Below are 18,414 nucleotides of genomic sequence, written 5' to 3' on the forward strand. Positions count from 1 at the left end.
TATTCTTCATCTTGAACAAAGAACTATCAAAATGTAAACAAACTAAAGCTTATGTAATATCTATTTGTTCTCATAGGTCATCTCTCTACTCTGAATAGATCAGTGCACATGTATATGTGAACTACTAGCAGGTAGACTAACGTGACACATTTAATACTTCCATACTAGATGCATTTCCTTGACAGAGGGAATGCAGATTGAAGATAAGTATCCACTCGTTAAAGTCTAAAATTAACAGCACATAGAGGAGGAAAATTCAGAAATTGAACAAATATACTCCTGAAAAAGATCGAAAATGGTTGGTGCCAAATTCTTAGTTAGACACCCAAAATTCCAACACTAATTGCTAGAGGTGGTAAATATGTTCTTGACTTAAAATGATCAAAGGTGAATTTGTGGCAGAATCAGAAGTGCCAACTTCCACCGGATACAAGAGGGAGGCAAGTAACCAGTTCCTGACCACAAAAATCTAAGAAATATGAAATAATAATCCATGGACCCAAAAAAAAAAAATAACATCATAATCAAATCGCAGAAACTAATCCGTCTTGGATTCAATCATATAATTCGTAGAAGAATATAAGGCTAAAGACACAATAAACAGCAATGAAAAATAGTTCTCCAATTTTAAGAACCAGAGATTATCCACGAATAAGAAAGGTAACATATAAGTATTATTCCATTAATACCAGATAAAGCATATAGAAACCGAGTAACATCCTCATTACAACATAGGCAAGCATCCGAAACTCATAAAGATTTAAGTGATTAACCCAAACAAAGCATCAAATATACCATAGATTCTCCAAATTCGGTTCTTTCTTTCGTCTCATAGGCAAATATGCTATCACGAACCCTAATTCCTCAGATCTTATCGATGTCTTCATCCTCGAACTCGATGTAATCGTCCCCGGCGCCCTCGTCCTCCTCATCTAGCCCGCCGGCAATACCCTCGTTGAGCCTGGTGTTCTCCGGCAGCTCGCCGTAGGCCTTGAGGAGCCGGGCCTCGTCGGGCATGTACTTGAGGATGACGTCTGCCTTGTCGTCCTGGTAATCACGGAGCCCGACGAGGACGATGTCGCCAGCGGCGATCCAGACCTTCTTGTGCATCTTCCCGCGGATATGGCAGAGCCGCTTGGTCCCGTCGATGCACATCGCCTCGCACCGGCCGTTCCCAAGCATGCGAAGCACCTGGGCGTACTCCTGCCCGTCCTCCTTGAAGACGAGCTCGCGCTTCTCGTCGTCCGCCTCGTTCTTTCCTCTCTTGCGGTTCTTCCCTCCCTTTCCCTTGTTCTTCGGCATGGCGCAGAAACCCTAACCCTAGATCGAGATGGGAACGAAGGCGGAGATGTCTGTGCTCTTCAATGGGCGAGGGTGGGGTGGAAAGTTCCGTAACCTTGCGTTGGGTTCACGAAACATGGTCTTTTATCTCTATAGTTTATACGGAAATTATATGACGTGGATCTGATGTGGCAAAATGTTCACGAATCTTAACGTAAGAGGGGTTTAAATATACATAATATAATATAAAGCAATTAGTCTTAAAATGAAAACAAAATGCAACTTTATATTAAACAAATAAACAAACTAAAGCAAAAGGCTACAAAATTCTCTGCTAGAATTAACGAAGTAGAACGAGGAGTCAGACCACAAACTATGGAAGGCATAAAGAGCAGCCACATAATTTTCCCCAATTCCTATACAAGCTTCTTCAACATTGGGGGTTCTGTGAGCTGAAATTTTTCATAATTCAAAATCCAACGTATTACTATTGAGAAGAGAGAAGAGGAAAGACGAGGGACATCAAGTTTAGCCCCAAAGGAAGTCACTGTACAATCACTTCATCCTGCTTCAAATTTAGATAGCAAAAACAATACTCTTTAAGGCAGTAAGTACAACATATACAGGACTAATTATGTTATGATAACAAGTATGTTGCAGATGCTCATACAAAAATACACAGCGGTAAAACAATTGAAAAGAAGCTAAAATTATATATAGCAATGTACACATGGACTAAGACGAAGAATTACAGTGATCTGCCAAGCAGACAAAGCCTGATAGCTCATCAATCATGGCTCTCGCAACTTCCGACATTTGGAACAATGTCATTGACTGAAAGCCTGATAATGTTTCCACCAGACAGCCTGGAGATTTCCATGCATTCTTCCAAGTCTGCGTCACAGGCCAACATCACCCACTCATGATCATCATCTAAATACTTGATATCAAACAAGCCAACTTCCATCTTCAGCCTCTTGGCTACTTCATCTTTTAACACCCCAAGGTCCCCAACACTTCCACTGCATGGAAAACGAAATCGTATAATGTCATTTTTGTAACTGGCTTTTATAGTTACTGTTATCAAATTTGGCACAGATGTAGGATTGTTTGAAGGAGTAATGGTGTTATCATCATGACAACCCTCTATTGCATAACTGCAGAGATCTTTCAAATCTTTGGAGCTTCCCGAATCCTCAATAAGCATCCCCCCAAGCGGTGATTGTGGTTCTGCTATCACAGATTCCAAGTGGACTACAGATTTATGTGGATCTTGAGCAAGTTCTTTTGTGAGTCTTGGTGAATTGCGGGTTTTAAATCCTGGTTCCAATGGAGTAAAAACAAAGTTATCATTTGCTGGGCTTCCCTGACAAGAACCTTCAGAAGTGCGGTTGTTTGTGCTATCTTCTCCAAAAGAGCTTCTTGATCTTGAAGAGTGGGAATTATTACCAGATTCAAGCTCAACGTCATTACGTTGAGGAAAAGATGCCCGCTGATAATTAAACATGGCATGCTGGCCCTCATTATCTGGTGACTTGAAGTCTTTATCCCTTTCATCATGAGAATAAGAAGTCTTGGCACCTTGGATTTGCCTTGATTTATCTATATTGGCAGGCATATATAGGGAATCAACAGGAATAGGAAGAGGACCTGTGATAGAGGTGAGTTTAAATGCACTGCCTGGCCCTTGAACAGACTCAATGACTTGCTTTAGCTTGGAAAGTGATCGATTGACCTTATTGATCTTGCGGGATGGCCAACGGGAGATTCCATGTTGCCTACAGATGCGCTTCATGGTGGTAGGGCACACTGTGAAGCCACAAATGTTTATATAAGATGGATAATCTTTTCACAGTAAATAAATGAGACGGAATAATTTTATTTTCTTACGAGGTGTGCATGCAGATAGAAATCAAACTTGGCCAATGTTAAGAATAATCAAATATCAATTAGAAGATGGCAGTAGATAATGTGATACTGATCAATACAAATATACTACTTCAGCCGGGAATATTCATCCATTCTACTAAATACAACATAATGAGAATGCAGCACACATGCAAGTATCGGTTAAGCATGTTAGCTTACCGCCAAGGCTTTTTGAAGCACTTTTCAGACTCCCAGAAAAGTATTGTTGGAGAACGTCTAAACTAATTGTTTTTTCAGCTTTCCCTCGTCTTCTTCCTGGTCTATTATTCTTGTTAACCAATGAACTAGAAGTCCCACTACCACATAGTTTGATCACAGTCTTACCATTATTTCCAGATTTATCATCAGCTAACAACTGTTGTTCTGACATATTAGGAAATTTATTCTCCTCTTTGCCTGCCTCATGAAGTCCTTTATGGAGGTTGCTTTCATGAGATTCATGAATCTTATACTCGTAACCCTGAGCATCAGTCCATTTAGGCTCTTGATTCTCAATTAGAATTGTATCAGTACCTTCAAGAGATATTTCTTGTAGTTCTAGACTACCAATTACCTTTAAACCACGGAAGCATCGCTTCATCACAGTAGTCATAGACTTTAGTAAGGCCCTCTTCTCATCATCGCCCTTGCAATCAGGTGGCAGAAAGAACTCTAATATGTAATCATCAGTACCCGTATAAGCACTCTGCAAGCATATCGCTAAGCAGCTGGTCAATCCAAACATGCGAGCATAATGAACAAGGGGATACTCAGTTTTAGAAAACTGGGTAATATCTCTAGAAAAGCAAGGTTTTCGTAATACAAATGCCCTGCCAGCAACTCCTTGACCCATCTTTAGATGATGCTCTACACATGCATCCCTAAATCCCCACACTTGAGCATCAATAACATGAAATGCCACATCACTGGTTGACATGCAGACTTGTTCCATGCAGCTATTGTCAAAGCTGGAGCAGCTCTTTTTCAAACCACCACCCTGTGCCAGAACACTGCGATGCCTGCAAGGAACCCAGGTTTGAGCCAAAGGCAAACTATGTTCTTCACAAACCACCGTTAGCGTTTCCAATAACTCCACTAGAGCAGATTGGCGGCCTTCATTACATATCTACTCCAAAGAAAAAAAAATGAAAAACATTCTTAGGAGATAAGCAAGGCAGATATGTTAATTAACTTCTCCAATAGATAGGAAATCACCTTAACCATAGTATGGTCCAAAATTTCAGTACTTTTAAGATTTACTGCCTGCATAGAACTCAAACTTATTACAGAAAGTGTAGGAGAACTAAAGGAACTAACAGCAACATAAATGCAAAATTTGAAATGTTGCACAAGCAGGCATTGAGCAAACACAAAATATAAATTGGACTTCACATCAGGAGGAGCATTAACATATCTTAATTGATAACCATATACAGTGGCTTTTCTGTTCAACTGTACCACTTTTGCCTCACAGTCATACTCTATACAGAGATTATTTCCAGCAGAAGTTTCTTAATAGTACATCCTTCACATATAGTGTTCAAAAACTACGCATGATGTTCAAAAACCAAGTAAAAATTGTAGGTTATTTGTTTTTGAAAATATCCTCCAATAGACTGGATTGAATTTACAACATCATGATGTGTTCAGGAAGATTTAACTTACTTTCAGAGATTTTGTTTTGGCAACGCAACAAGTAAACCATATAACAGAGGTGACGTTTGAACACCAAAATATCTTAGTTATTTTGAAGAAGAGAAGTTCCTGAAGGAGTTCTAACATAGGGATGTAGAATTAGGAGAGAGTATGGTGAAAGGAGATCATAATCCTAAAGTTCGCAATATATAATTATCTTAGAGGACTTTCTTTCCCATGAAAACTTCAAGGTGTCTAGATGACTCCCTAACTCCTCTCCTCTGTTTGCATCTCTCACACCACAAAAGAAGAGGATCATAAAGGGAACTAGAGAGTATAGAATTATAGAGGATTCCAACCTCAAGAGCTTTGCAGACTTTATCAACCTCACTGGCATAATTGATCTTTTGTGATGTCATTATAAGTTCAATGACAGCAACACATGACTGAGCAGAAGGTTCAAAAACTGGCAGGGCCACAGTGCCTCGGACATTGTTACTGAGAGCATGTGTAAGCCGTGGGTATTCCATACTGCTGTAGAATTGCACATTAGGTGTCCACTCCGGCACCTTCTGTCTATAGACCCGGCCAGGTAGTCCCAGATCTGTATCATTATCCCCATCAATAGAAAACATATACATCAAAGACACTGTCCGATACTGAAGAAGCTCGATGCTCTGAGGATCAAGAACAAAAGGTTGCCCTGATGTAGTAAGGACATATCTTTCCCCATTCTTCACAGGTGCCCACACCTGAACCAGCAGATGTTGATTTGTTGAGTCCTTGAAATGTCGAAGTGCCTGAGCTATCCGCTCCTTAATCAAACAGGAGCTATCAGTAGAACTATCCTCCACTGATGACAGCTTAATCTGCCTACTACTATAAATACCATCATTTTTTCTGTTTTCTGAGTTGGAACTGTCTGCATAGTGGGAAAAAAACATGACATTTTCTTAAGAAAAACCAAGAGGAAAGATATATAAGTTGGTGCACACCACTAAAAAGTTACCAACAAAATATCGATTGCAAACTCAAAGAGTATAAGGGAAGAAACATTCAATATTTACTACGAAATCCAACCAACTTTTTAATGAACAATACCATAATTAAGCAGGCTAGACACTACAACAAATACGAGAAAAATCTAGGAAAGGCATTAGTAACAAACTTTTAAGAGACAGAGAGAAAGAGTGACAGAAAAAGTTATCATCTAAATTTACCTTATACTAAACCCAAATAATTCTTAATACCATAGAGTACCGACAATCTCTTTACTACAAAAACAAAAAAGAGACACTTTCCAAAACAAAAACAAAAAAAATCTTTCTTTAACAGAAAACAAAAGGAAATAGTCAAATAGCTAAGGAATCAGGCACTCAGCCGCAAAAAAGAAGTATCCCCTAGAACAGAATAAATAAATTAAAAAACAGAATATCCAAGCATTTTGTTTCCAAGTTGCTTCGTAATTCACTTCTAACGCCCAAACTGAAGGGTCGTAGAATTATAACAGCTACTACCAGGATCAGATAATCTCAACATTGCCACTTCATCACCAAATATCGAGAAAAGACAAGGATTTGAGCGTGCAATCGACGACAACGTAAACATTCAAAAAGAGAAAACCATCCCAACAAAATTAGAGAAGCTACGAGAAAGCTCACCCGGAAGCGATCTTGGGGCTTCCATGACCAAACTGGAAACGTCGAAGGGTCTATCCTCGAAGAGCCAAAGAGGAGAAGGGGGAGACGCCATGGGGAGATGGAGAAAGCTCTGCGTGGGCGACGACGACGAGGAGATGAGGAACGAGGAAGCGAGGTCGAAGTCGAAATCCATGAGTGCTCCCGTTTCCACCTCTGCCTTCTCCTTCTCTTTCTCCTCCTCCTCCATGTGAGAAGAGAGCGAGCGAGCGAGCGAGAGAGACAGAGAGACAGAGAGGAGACTCAGACTCCATTCGGGATTTTGGTGGCCCGGGCACTAGAATTAGTGGGCTGGAATAAGATAGTGGCGACCCGAATAACGCACGCATCATCGTCCATCTTGGAATTGAGAGGAACGTGGCGAGATCCATTCCGTTGACTTCGCGGTCGTGTGTTTGGACGTAGGAGGGGATGTTTGTTTGGCTGGGTTTTTACCGGTTACTGGCTACCGCGTCTACTGGAGTAGCCACACCGCCGCATCACAAATAGAGGGCGACGCGACCCACTGCGGTCGGCAGGGGCCAGAGCGTGGCCTTTGGGATATTATTTATATACACGTTGACATTAAGAAAAGATTTAAGAGGGTAGTAGAATTCAGCTAACATGTTCCGATGTTCGCATTAGATCTTATAAAAATATTTGATACCTGTGAACAAAATGAATCTAAAAACAGGGTAGGAAAACATGTACCTTGAGAACTAAAAATTTTCAATGTTAAAGAGGTTTTTAAAATAACTCAGATAAATTTTTTTGAATAAGAATGCGACTATCGAATATCTATTTACCAGTATAAATTATAAATAATATATTTATTTGCTATATACCCTACCCGCTATAACCCAACCCGAAAGCAACCCTTCTGCTGTTACTCCTGTTTTCGGAGTTACTTGTTTCTTCTCTTCGTCTCTCATCTCTCTAGACCTAGCCTCCCACGAATCAGAGTTGAAGTCTGGTCTCTACCCCCCCGGCCCCACCTCCTCTTCTCCTCCTCTTCGGCAAGCTTCGATGCGCTTCTCTCCAAGATCCTCCGCCTCTCTACCTCGAGCTCGCCTTCCACTTTTAGAGCCCCTTTTGTTCACGGTTAAGCCCCTACCTCGAGCTCAGTTTCAAAATTATTGACTTTGAGAGCCCCATCTTTATTTGGGTGAGTAGTTAATCTTGATTTCAGAATTATTGACTTCAAAGATCGCTGCAGTTTTAATTGCTCATTTGTTTTGTGGATCCTTTTCAACATTGAGTTATGCGCTTGAACAAGGAATGTCGATTCATAGATATATCGAGAAGGAGGATTCTGATTATTAGGAGATAGTTTTATTGAGTTATGCGCTTGAACAATGTGGATTGCATTTGGTTTGAAAAGGATAACAGAATGCATCTTCTTGGCCAAATAATGAACTGGTCCATGAGTTATTGATATTGCACTTTTCTATTATAATATCTGCAACCTTTGCTAACTAGGATAAAAGTTATCCTTTTCTCTAGCAAAATATATACTGAACTCTGGTTTTGCATTTTTATATATCTTCAGGTTTTAGTAATAGATTCATTTTTGTTTGAAAAGGATAACCGAAATATGCATATTATAGAAGTACGCAATAGATGTGCAGATTTTGTGAGTTTATTAGTTGATTTTGGTGAGTTCTGTTTTACGTATAGATGATAGTAACAGATTTATTTTGTATTTGTATTCGATTAAGATTTAAGATTTGATTTGTACCGAATTTGTATTCTTATCCATTTAATATCCGAAAAATATCCATTTTTGTTTAATTAGAATATGGTTTTAAATTTTGCTATCCGGCCAATATCCGAATCCATATCTGTATCCCAAGCAAAAATATAGATCTTGATGTGGTTTAAGCACTATTTGATCTGTATCTGAACCGTTTTCCCCCTTTAATTATGTATCTACTACAATTTTTGCCAAAATTCCTCAAATTTTGGGCCCCTAAACCCAACTCTATAATCTATTAGTATGCTCTCTTTCTCTTATATAACAATCAGTTTGACAAGACGAGAGAGATCTATTCTCGGTCCATCGCTCGTAGCCTCGCCTTTGCACCATCAGCTTGTAATCACTTTCTCAAAGTTCTAGCAAATCTTGAGAGTTGTTCTTCATAGATAGACGAGATTTGTTTCTAACACTTTGAGATCGATTTGATGCGCTAGTTGTCTTAGTGATTATCCCTTCTTTCCAACGTGTAGTCACTGAGTTCATTACTTTGAGGTAAAAAAAACAAGCATGATTCGGTTTCAAATTTCTCTCCTTTGTAGATCTCAAAGTTAGGTGAACGATGGACGGATCGATGCCCAACATAAAGAAGTGGATTGTGCTCTACCCTGTGTACATAAATTCGAAGAAGACGATTGCTGAAGGCCGCAGGATTAGCGCTGAGAAAGCATGCGAGAACCCTAATTGCATTGAGATTGATGATTGCTGTAGGTACCTCAAGCTTCCATCTGCCATTGAGGTATACATGGTCAAGCTCACTTTTGTTGCTTTTGGGCTTGTAGATTTGTGTGGCTTTGTTAAATTCTCTGGGTTTTTACATCATTGCAGTTGGATAAGGCGTACCCTCGGGACTTCATGCAGAGAGGGAGGGTTAGAGTCCAGCTGAAAAGGGAAGATGGGTCTTTGGTTAATCCTGCAATCGCTACTAGTAAGGATCGATGAACCCAAGGGCTCCTATTCTTGTATTCATTACCATAATCTTCTTCTTCTTTTCTAATTTTTGATTTGGAGTTGATTTGGCTTAATTAATTTGGAATGAGATTCCATTGGTGGAATTGGAATATAATTAACCAGATTCTTATGGAGCTAAACATATGATTGATTGAATAAAGTGGCTGGTGTGGCAAGAAATATAAGTGAGAAAGAACCATCCCTTCCCATTTGTTTGTCCTGTCAGATAGAAAGAAAACCCTCGATTTATGTGTTATCTATCTACCCATTCCTACCTTTTTTATACCAATGCTGGTGACTGGAGTTGGGCCAAATCCTTAAGAAAGGTCAAAAGCATTGTTTGATGAACAATGTAAGGATTTGCTTTTGATCCATGAGCCATTGGCATCACTGCCAAAACCTTCGGTGCCGGTGAAGCTTGCCATTAGCATCCCAAATCAGCATACCCCTGCTTCCTTTAACAGGCTAGAGGTTTGAATTAAATCTATTGACTAATAACATGTAAACATGACAAATTATTTTCATTGTTATTGTCAACCAAAGCTCTTGGCCTGACTATGGTTAGCATATACTAAGTTCTCTAATTTCAACATGATGTTATAGTTGACTTAGGGCATCCCATGTTTATATTACAGATGAAAAGGAAGAAATAAGTGCTAGAGCTTAGCCATCGTGCTCATTAATTCTTTATTTGCACTAACATATTGCTATATTACAGGGAAGCAGCTCATGTTTCGGGTTGCAGAGTTAGTTCCCAAGCATCATGGGAGGACCAAGAAACAGGAGCCTGCAGCTACTTCTACTACAGGACCTTCAAAATCTTCAAAGGGGGGAAAGAAGAAAAAATAGAGACAATCTAATTGTTGTAACATAAAAACCCTCGTCTTTCATTAGCCTACTGGTAAATATTAAATTCTGAGTACCCAAACCTTCAATGTTTTTTTCCTGGTGGGGAGGAAGAATGGTTCAGCAGACTGTCTTCCTTCTGGGAGAAACAGACAACTTAATCGCTGGTCAACATCTTCTATATCCCATTATGCTTTCATCCGAGCTTGGAGTTTTCCATCTTTCACCGTCTTTGGCTCTGAAATTTTTTCTTGCTTTTGTTCTATTGAGAGTTGAACCGGAGGTTGGTAGAACAATTTGATTGAATATGACCAGTTGACTTGAATACTTTTGATTTGATGCTCACAATTTTATTATAAGGAAGCTTGTGTTATTCATGGTTTCAGTGCATATGCCTATTAGCCTTCAAGGTTCCGTAGCCAGGTGCCAACATTTTCACTTCAAAGAGTTGCCCTTTGATATGTATCCATTGCAATAAGCCTTGATCTGCACCTCGCTGATCTATTTACTTAGACTGAAATAAATCGTATTATTTGTCTGCTAAACTCCTTTTAAGGTGAAAATATATATAAATCAAGATAGTTTATACACGGTAAGAGAGGGTAAATTTACGTCTACTTTCGTTATTTGTGCCAAGTTTCACATATTTGATATTTTGAGTATTTGAGTCTAGACCATGATTTTAAGAAAAGGAGTGGATTTAAATCATAGAATCTTAAAAGAGGACTCACTATAGATGAAGAGAATTTAATAAAGGATTCGGCGATTAATCCTCTAGAAATTGATACATTAAGAACTTCTAGAATTTTTCGACCTATTTGTGTATAAAATCATCCGAGAAAAAAAAGATTAAGCTAAATCTTAAGGTGAGTTTGATTTGTGCACAGGGATATTTATTTATAAATTATGAGTCCCTTAAATATATTCTTATATAAACTTATTCAAATTAATTATTAAATTTATAACAAAATAATTAAAATATAAGTAAATTTATAGATATATCTCATTTTTATAAGAGTTATCTATATAAGGTTAACCTTAACAAATTTTATGCAGAACCAGACGAAGTCTAACTCTCTTTATAAGCTCCCTATAACTGTCTTATTAGTGAAGCAACTAATAAAGCGCTCCTCTTCTTCCCTCGACTCGCGCCGCTCCCCGATCTGGTACGACCAAGCCACGAATTCGCCTTATGGTAATTTAGACCCTATTATTCTTCTTCTTTTTCTCATCCTTCCTGAAAGAGTAGTGGCCTTGATCGGAGTCTCGTATAATTTCCACTCATTATTGAACTTCTGGCAGTCGGCGTTATTTAATTTCCACTCGTTCCTGACGGTGGTGCTGCTTTGGATCTGCACCTGTACCTACATCAAGATGCAATTCCCTGCCGTTCTTGATCGCAAGACCGGGTAATTTCTTCCTTACTACTTGATCTGATTCATTTAGAATGTTAAGAAATACCTCGCTAGGTTTTTTTTGTATGATTTCGTTGCATTTTTTTTTGTAAGATCTGAACTTTGTTCAGTTCATCTGATCGAGTGCATTCAAAATGTCATATTTTAGTTAGATTAGCTTGTTCAAGGTATGGATTGTAAGATAATGTAGCTTTGAACCCATTGAAGTACGCAAAGGTTTCATTCTGTCACGCTACAGAAAGCTTGATCCGAAGTGAAGAGGACGCTCTGTACATGGAATTAGATGAATAGTCATTTCAAATAGTAAATGAAATCCTTGGAGGATTTAAACGAGTCCAAATGATTCTGAAAGAGAGTTTATGGTGGAAATGATGAGGTCCGGAGGCAACTAGAGCACAAAAGGGGAAAAAATCATGCTATGAAGTATGCGGAGTTCTGATAGGAATTGGTCCTTTAGTGTTGGTGCGGTCAAAGTAATTTTGGTTATGGATATACATAGAAAAGCTTAGGTCGACCCCATTTTTTCCTCCCTCAAACATGCTACTTATTTGGTTTTGTTTTTTCCCTCTTATGCTGTGTAAAGTGCAGTATATCTTTATGAGATCTTCTGATAACCTTAATCTTCTATACCTTGAAGACATCCACATGCCTGTGAAGAAAATGGTAATCAATTTAGAACCAAGGCAATCTCATGCATTAGCTTTGCTATATTCTGGGCAATGAGAACAATTTTTGTACTGCATTTGTAGCTTTGTTAGGTCTTCAAATTTTCTTCAGCCTAGATTGCATCCAAAATATTTACTTAATGCAACTTAGAAGAAGTTGGTTTCCAGAGTTTCTTGAGAGCGATAGCGTTGTTGTTTGAACTTTGCCATGAGAACCCCAATAACATGTATGTCCGTATGATTTCTACACTGACTCACTTTAATTGTTAACTAGATAAGTGTTTATTGTATGGGAAGATTGACCAAAAGGACGCTTCCTTCAGATGAAGGGTCTTCACTGTTTTTAAATTGTTCCTCTTTTGTCTAACTTCCTGATGCTTTGTCAACTTGCTAGGTGCTCTAAACAGATTTAGCCACATGTAGCTAATTATCGAAAAGTGGTTTGTCAATCTTATGGAGTCATGGGATATATATATATATATATCATCTATAGAGGCCTGATGAAATGATTAATTAGATTGAGTACCTTACAAATTGATGTCATAAAAACTGATTCTAGTTTATGGTCAGGAAATGCCCATATCAGTTAGTATGTAACCTAAGGTTTCAATAGGTCTTTAGTAAAACAAATAGAGCTATCAGTCAGTATGTAACCTAAGGTTTCAAGTTCAAGTGCAAGGAAAAAAAGGACAAAGGTTTGTAATTCAGGAAATCTTCCTATATTACTTTCTATAAGCTAAAAGGCATTAGAAAGCATTATATGAACATATTTGTAACAGCATAGCTTATAAGAAGGTTGCTAAGCTGCCTCAGATTATTTGCCTCTTCTTACTTCATAATCTGAACATATCTGTAACCACTATGTGCTTGGTTAGCTTTGTGGGAGAAATTTTCTTATATGCTTGTGTGGTTAATTTTCTATGTTCTCAACTTTTGGCAGATTTCGTGGCTTCTTTTGGAAGGCAGCAAGAATAGGTACAACTACACAACCTACAATTTGCCAATATGGAGTACATTTTAATACTTTAATTTTGTTCTCATCTCTTGAAGGGATAGATAATTCTCATTTCTGCTCATTTTTATAAAATATGTTTGTCCATAGGAATGTGCTGAACTAGAGAGAGTATATGTATATATATAGTTTTGTTAAGAACATAGGTTATTTTGGTTTTGGTAAATATTTAATAATGTAATACCTTTAGTTTAAGGGTATGTTCCATTGAAGTTGGGTATCACGATCACAATTGCATTGTTTACATAGATTAATTGTAACTAGCAATATATTAGATGGCTGGAAACCAGGGAATATAGTTGCATCATCAATTAGACTGTCACCTTCGAATCAATAACTAATATTTACCATTGGAACAGTTTCTTATGAATTTATGAAGAATAGTGGCCGCAATTGTATTAGTTAACGCTTAACAGCCATCAGTCATTCCGGCATATTTGTTTGTAAATGATAAAAGTATTCGTGTTTTTTATCAGGTGAGCGCCTGAGCCCTTGGGTAGCCCTGGGATGCTTTGCAATGGGTGTATCCATAATCATCTTCTGAGATTCAAGGACAGTTACAGTTGCTTAGCTGATCTTGTGGCTTGAAGCAGGAGCTTCCTTTTACCTGTAGAAACTAGCATCGTGTCCAGTTTTGCAGATGCCTCTATCACCAACTCTGCTCAAAGATGTAACAATTCTCTTAAGTGTTAATGTCAGATATATATATACTGCTTATACAATTAGCACTGGTTGTTTCCACGTTCTTGTCAAGACTACCTTTTCATGAGAACTTCTGGGTTGGTCCGTAAAAGTGATGTATGATTTTATCATCTTCCAAGTTCTGAAAGTTAGTATTGTTTCTCTGACAGCAACAACAATTTCCTGAAAGCATGTTTCTGGCAGCGTAGTTTCGTTGTATTTGTATAACGACTGCTTCATATCACAATTGCAGAACTCCAAATTCAGATCTCAATAGAATTGATTCAGAATCTTTTCTTCTTCTTCTTATAATTGAGCAGTAAGCAGGTCATCGAAAAAAGGCTAGTGTGAATTGCACAATGGGTAACCATTTCCAATTAACTGTACACAATGGGTGGCTGCGGCTGTCAACGGTGGATAGGTTTTGCAGAAGAGAGCAGTGAGAATAACGTATGAACCCAATTGGACTCCTTTACCACGTCTTCCCATTTTTATTGGAGAGTCTGGGATTAGTGAAGGCAAGCAGTCTTATATCCCACAATAGGTAGAAGAGACGTATTTCACCACGCCATTAATTAAATTTTAGAGAGATGCCTTGTATAATTAATGGACCAGGGAGTTCTCGGGAAAAGCTTATGAGGGAGAGCTCCTACAACCTTACATGCTACTTTGACTCTATCAGTTATCCGTATGAGAAATTAAGATCCGGAGAGATCGGATCTGAAAAGTTGCCGTGTAACCTTTCACGTGTAGCTAGAACCATACAGAGCTTCCTGTGAGGCTCGTTTAAAAGAAGACATTGAATAACGTAGGGCAGCATAATAAAGTTTTCCTCACCCAGATTTAGGGCTGAATTAAGAGAGCCATCCACATTAATCTTGACCCACAATGAACGTGCTGGTTCTCATCTGATCCAAAGATCTCAAATATTTATGTAGAGAAATTTGACATGGATTAATAGATATAATAGTAAATCTACCAAGAAACTGCAACGATAGCAAGAAAAGAGTTCACTAGATGAAATGAAAAGGATGAAAGAGTAAAAAGGAATGCCTATGCAAGTTTTTGCTTTGTAACATCTGAAACCTTTTATCAGGGAAAAAAAACTCTGTAACTGGATGTTGCCTCTTTCATTCAATTACAACATGAGAAAGCTTACTGGTACACAAGAATATGCAATATAGTATGGCTTGTAGTTTCTTGGCAGATTAAAAGACTTTTCCGGGAATGAAATTCCTCATGAATCATAAATAGAAATGAATATGCAAGATCGTAAATAATAGGGTGGAGGGGTATTTATCATTTCTTGGCATTTTGGCTGCTTTTCTTTGGTTGCACTTAATATTCATCCAAGTAACTGTACAATGACTCATCGTTCCTTGATCTGCGCCTGGTGAGTAAGGCCTTAAGGAAGCCTCTACTTTTGTTTGAGTTCTTATCTGTCTCTTTTTGATTGTTCCTTTCTGCATGAAAGTGGATTGGTGCTGAATCTTGAGTCCCCGTCGAGTACTGCATCAGATACCAGAAGAATCTTTAAACCCTTATAGTTAACTTATTCCTAATTGAAAACCAAGGCATCCTTGTCACTGGAATGGAAAGCAGGATCTAGGTTGGCATAGGGAACATCTTTTATGATAGCTAACCATTTTACATGCATTCAGAATTTCAGACTTCAGGCTCACCAGCAGAATGCACGACACATTCTCTAGTATCTTTACCCAGAAGTTTCATGAATCTTGTATAGAATTCAGGTATTTACACCTCGGTCAAAAGTTTCCAGATTCTTCAAGAAAATCTGGAAGACTGGAACTGACCTAATTCGTCCTCTGATTTTCATATGTGCACTTGACAGAGACTTAATGTAGTATGTGCATCTTTAGCTTCACAAAAATTACACAAAAACAGGCAAAGATAGAAGTAGATGACATACCCGTCGTGTTGATGAATCCAGGACAGCTTGCCTACTTGAGAATGAAGCAGCTCGTGTGAGTGGATTTGAAGTTGATATTGGTGAGCCTGCTCTTCTGTCTGTATCAGACAGAATATTCAAGATGATAAGTAAATGATAATCTGCTGACCTAGTAACCATCACCCCTCTTAACACAAGTTAAATACCTGAACCATTTGTTTTGAAATTGGAATTCCTGGTTCTTGGGGAAGGTGATGGGGAACGTACTTTTGAAGAAGGTGATATAGAGTGTGACCGATGGATAGAAGAAGGCAAAGGAGATGGAGGAGGCATTTTCCTAGATGCAAGTTCAGTAAATAGTGCCTCAAGATTATGTAAAAACAACCTTGACCAATCAAGACATGCTCATTATATTCAGTTTCTTGAAAAAGAAAAACACACCTGAATGATGGTGGTCTATTAGTTGTCGGAGATATCACTGGCAGATAAAGAAATTTAAGAATTCATAGAAAGTTAAACGGTTTGGTTAACACCATGAAAAAGATCAAGAGATAAGGTGACAATACCTGGCCGGAGCTCTTCTAATTTGCCATCGACATTAGAATGTCTTCCAGATTCAAGCATAGTGATGTCTGGTTTATAGAAATGAAAATATAAAAAAACCAAATTTGGTAACACTGGTGAAAAGTTATGAGCAATCAGAACTAAGATATCACTATTGGAGAAAAGCAGTGTGCGGGGCAGTGAGAATTGCCTTGTACAATATAATGCTTATGATACTTTGGAGCTTGGATGACGAGAGATTGTTGAGAAAGTCCTTCCTGGTCGATAAAATCTTGGCAAGTCCGTATCCTCTAATGTCGGCACCAATATACATGAAATCATGAATTATCACAAAAGCTACGATCTATCATAAAATCCAGATGACCGAGCATTACCTGTTCAATGCAAGATACTCGAATCTCTGTTTGAGAAACCTCGTCAACCTTTTCATCTAGGAGATCATTTACCTTGTATGACACGGAACCCAAATGGTCAACAGTATTAACAAGTGCTTCAACAGCGTAGTCTTTCAAACTGTTCATCATTCTATATCAGAGATAATAAGAAGTTCAGACCATGGGAGGAACTAATCAAACTTGCTTCCATTAAAAGAGATGAAGGAAAGTAGAAGGTAAAAGCTAAACATACGACGGTCTTGGTGAATTGCTACAGTATGATAATTCAAAATATTCTGCAGCTGAGTACAACTGCGACCGCAGATTCTTCAATCCCTGAAAACGAATAATGCTTAACCTTAGTACAGGGCATGTCATAAGAATATTTTCAAGAGAATCTCGACCTACAAATAACCTTCTAAAATGATGCTAAATTTTTCACATGAGTAACTTAAAAAAGAAAATTAGCTTAGGTTCAACCTCTACAGTTGAAAATTTTGATCAAATGAAGTCGGTGAAAAAGATAAAACTACCTAAGAGCACTTATGAAGTAGAATGGGCGAGCATAATATTGACAAGATAATCAGCAACTTTCCAAAGCATAAGCATTAAATATTTTAATAATGCTGAATAACCAAAGATTCTATGCTTGGAAAAGTATGTAGCTTTCAGCAGTTGAATTCTAACATGAGAATGCCAAGAACAGAAGCATCCATCCAGAACCTATGCCCCAATGTAGAAATTGAAGAATGAACATGATTATTCACAGGGGAAGAAAGTAGGGCAATGTTAAATACTAGTACCTTGAGGCTGTCCGAGAAGAGGAGGCTTTCTTGCATGGAGAATTCATCATAGTTTGAGGCATCCTCGTGATGGGAAGACAGTGTAGATGGAGACATTGTCTCCATGGTTGTAAAAGTCCCAAAGCTTACACCTTTCTGTCCTCCTCCTGCAGAAAAGTAAAATAAAAACCCACAACCATAATCCCCAAACGCAAAAGAAGTAAAAGGGTACCAAATAAGTATAAAAAAAGCTACACATTCTCTTCTTTCCTCCCAAACCCAACTCCCCATTTGCTTTCCTAATCCTTTAAAGCCAACCCAAGAAGGAAACAGGAGAAAAGGAACCCAAAAGGGGGAAGCTATACCTCGTTATGATGCCTCTGACCGAGACCTTATTCCAGCTTCTATCCAGCACCTCCAAGATGAGCAATTTGATCTGGATATGGCTAAGATTAGATCATTAGATATAGAGCAAAGGGAAGGATGGATCTTTGGGTGACTATTTAGAGACGTTTTGGCTGTGTATGTTGGGGTACAGCAAGCGGGGAGAGAAGAGACAAAGGGAAAGAGGACTTGTGTCTCTCTTGTTTGTGTGGTTTCCTCTTTCCACACTCTACTCTCACGCATTTACGCCACCATAAAACTCGCTCTTTTATTTAATTGAGATTGCAGCCGCTTTGCTCTATCTCCTCCTCACTGTCGGTAAAAGCTTATCAAACCGTTCTATATATATATATTTTTTAAATATATATTATCAAAAGCGAATATTCCAATTAAGAGTGTAGGAATTTATTGCATCTTAATACCTGGCACTTTTTGATTGGTTATACTAGTTACCGCTATAACTCGACTGCATGAAATTTCTGGGTGCATACGATCTCTTCACCAAGAAGTTTGGCCCCACAGAAGTCAGAACGCATGTCAAGCGAGATTAGTGTCATCAAATTTAAAATGTATACCAA

The 18,414-nt window shown here is 38.4% G+C and overlaps 5 protein-coding genes across 5 annotated transcripts; 2 read left to right on the forward strand and 3 right to left on the reverse strand.

The window, feature by feature from the left end:
* Positions 1-650: 650 nt before the first annotated feature.
* On the reverse strand, positions 651-1,408 carry LOC140768554 (eukaryotic translation initiation factor 1A-like). Its single transcript, XM_073108876.1, has one exon. It carries the CDS (start codon positions 1,300-1,302, stop codon positions 865-867), a length of 438 nt encoding a protein of 145 aa, XP_072964977.1. The 5' UTR covers positions 1,303-1,408; the 3' UTR covers positions 651-864.
* Positions 1,409-1,902: 494 nt separating this feature from the next.
* On the reverse strand, positions 1,903-6,774 carry LOC140768777 (protein NLP3). Its single transcript, XM_073109177.1, has 5 exons — positions 6,486-6,774; positions 5,184-5,746; positions 4,405-4,452; positions 3,370-4,315; positions 1,903-3,090 (listed from the first exon to the last, which is right to left on the reverse strand). Exons 1-5 carry the CDS (start codon positions 6,709-6,711, stop codon positions 2,069-2,071), a joined length of 2,805 nt encoding a protein of 934 aa, XP_072965278.1. The 5' UTR covers positions 6,712-6,774; the 3' UTR covers positions 1,903-2,068.
* Positions 6,775-7,369: 595 nt separating this feature from the next.
* Positions 7,370-10,249, forward strand: LOC140768699 (signal recognition particle 19 kDa protein-like). The gene is made up of 4 exons (XM_073109074.1): positions 7,370-7,665; positions 8,796-8,992; positions 9,082-9,181; positions 9,923-10,249. Exons 2-4 carry the CDS (start codon positions 8,816-8,818, stop codon positions 10,051-10,053), a joined length of 408 nt encoding a protein of 135 aa, XP_072965175.1. The 5' UTR covers positions 7,370-7,665; positions 8,796-8,815; the 3' UTR covers positions 10,054-10,249.
* Positions 10,250-11,094: 845 nt separating this feature from the next.
* Positions 11,095-13,971, forward strand: LOC140768608 (uncharacterized). The gene is made up of 4 exons (XM_073108945.1): positions 11,095-11,245; positions 11,353-11,459; positions 13,071-13,105; positions 13,619-13,971. The coding sequence occupies exons 1-4, from the start codon at positions 11,243-11,245 to the stop codon at positions 13,684-13,686; spliced, it is 213 nt and encodes a 70-aa protein (XP_072965046.1). The 5' UTR covers positions 11,095-11,242; the 3' UTR covers positions 13,687-13,971.
* A 967-nt stretch (positions 13,972-14,938) lies between these two features.
* Positions 14,939-18,081, reverse strand: LOC140768701 (probable protein ABIL3). The gene is made up of 10 exons (XM_073109077.1): positions 17,818-18,081; positions 17,474-17,619; positions 16,924-17,006; positions 16,671-16,821; positions 16,487-16,586; positions 16,299-16,364; positions 16,174-16,210; positions 15,939-16,069; positions 15,754-15,851; positions 14,939-15,332 (listed from the first exon to the last, which is right to left on the reverse strand). Exons 2-10 carry the CDS (start codon positions 17,576-17,578, stop codon positions 15,162-15,164), a joined length of 942 nt encoding a protein of 313 aa, XP_072965178.1. The 5' UTR covers positions 17,579-17,619; positions 17,818-18,081; the 3' UTR covers positions 14,939-15,161.
* Between the last annotated feature and the right edge of the window lie 333 nt (positions 18,082-18,414).

This window comes from Typha angustifolia, chromosome 10 (assembly GCF_048772165.1).
Source record: "Typha angustifolia cultivar Huaian chromosome 10, ASM4877216v1, whole genome shotgun sequence".
Lineage (NCBI taxonomy): Eukaryota > Viridiplantae > Streptophyta > Magnoliopsida > Poales > Typhaceae > Typha > Typha angustifolia.

Excerpts from the sequence above, each read along its gene's own strand:
- LOC140768554 (XM_073108876.1), bottom strand. The coding sequence starts at position 1,302 with ATGCCGAAGAACAAGGGAAAGGGAGGGAAGAACCGCAAGAGAGGAAAG.
- LOC140768777 (XM_073109177.1), bottom strand. The coding sequence starts at position 6,711 with ATGGAGGAGGAGGAGAAAGAGAAGGAGAAGGCAGAGGTGGAAACGGGA. Across the intron at positions 5,747-6,485 it reads AGCCCCAAGATCGCTTCCGG|ACAGTTCCAACTCAGAAAAC; the intron begins GTGAGCTTTCTC and ends CCCACTATGCAG. Across the intron at positions 3,091-3,369 it reads TGCTTCAAAAAGCCTTGGCG|TGTGCCCTACCACCATGAAG; the intron begins GTAAGCTAACAT and ends GTGGCTTCACAG.
- LOC140768699 (XM_073109074.1), top strand. The coding sequence starts at position 8,816 with ATGGACGGATCGATGCCCAACATAAAGAAGTGGATTGTGCTCTACCCT. Across the intron at positions 8,993-9,081 it reads AGCTTCCATCTGCCATTGAG|TTGGATAAGGCGTACCCTCG; the intron begins GTATACATGGTC and ends ACATCATTGCAG. Across the intron at positions 9,182-9,922 it reads TAATCCTGCAATCGCTACTA|GGAAGCAGCTCATGTTTCGG; the intron begins GTAAGGATCGAT and ends GCTATATTACAG.
- LOC140768608 (XM_073108945.1), top strand. Across the intron at positions 11,460-13,070 it reads GTTCTTGATCGCAAGACCGG|ATTTCGTGGCTTCTTTTGGA; the intron begins GTAATTTCTTCC and ends AACTTTTGGCAG. Across the intron at positions 13,106-13,618 it reads TTGGAAGGCAGCAAGAATAG|GTGAGCGCCTGAGCCCTTGG; the intron begins GTACAACTACAC and ends GTTTTTTATCAG.
- LOC140768701 (XM_073109077.1), bottom strand. The coding sequence starts at position 17,578 with ATGGAGACAATGTCTCCATCTACACTGTCTTCCCATCACGAGGATGCC. Across the intron at positions 17,007-17,473 it reads TCTTCTCGGACAGCCTCAAG|GGATTGAAGAATCTGCGGTC; the intron begins GTACTAGTATTT and ends ATTCGTTTTCAG. Across the intron at positions 16,070-16,173 it reads AATAGACCACCATCATTCAG|GAAAATGCCTCCTCCATCTC; the intron begins GTGTGTTTTTCT and ends ACTTGCATCTAG.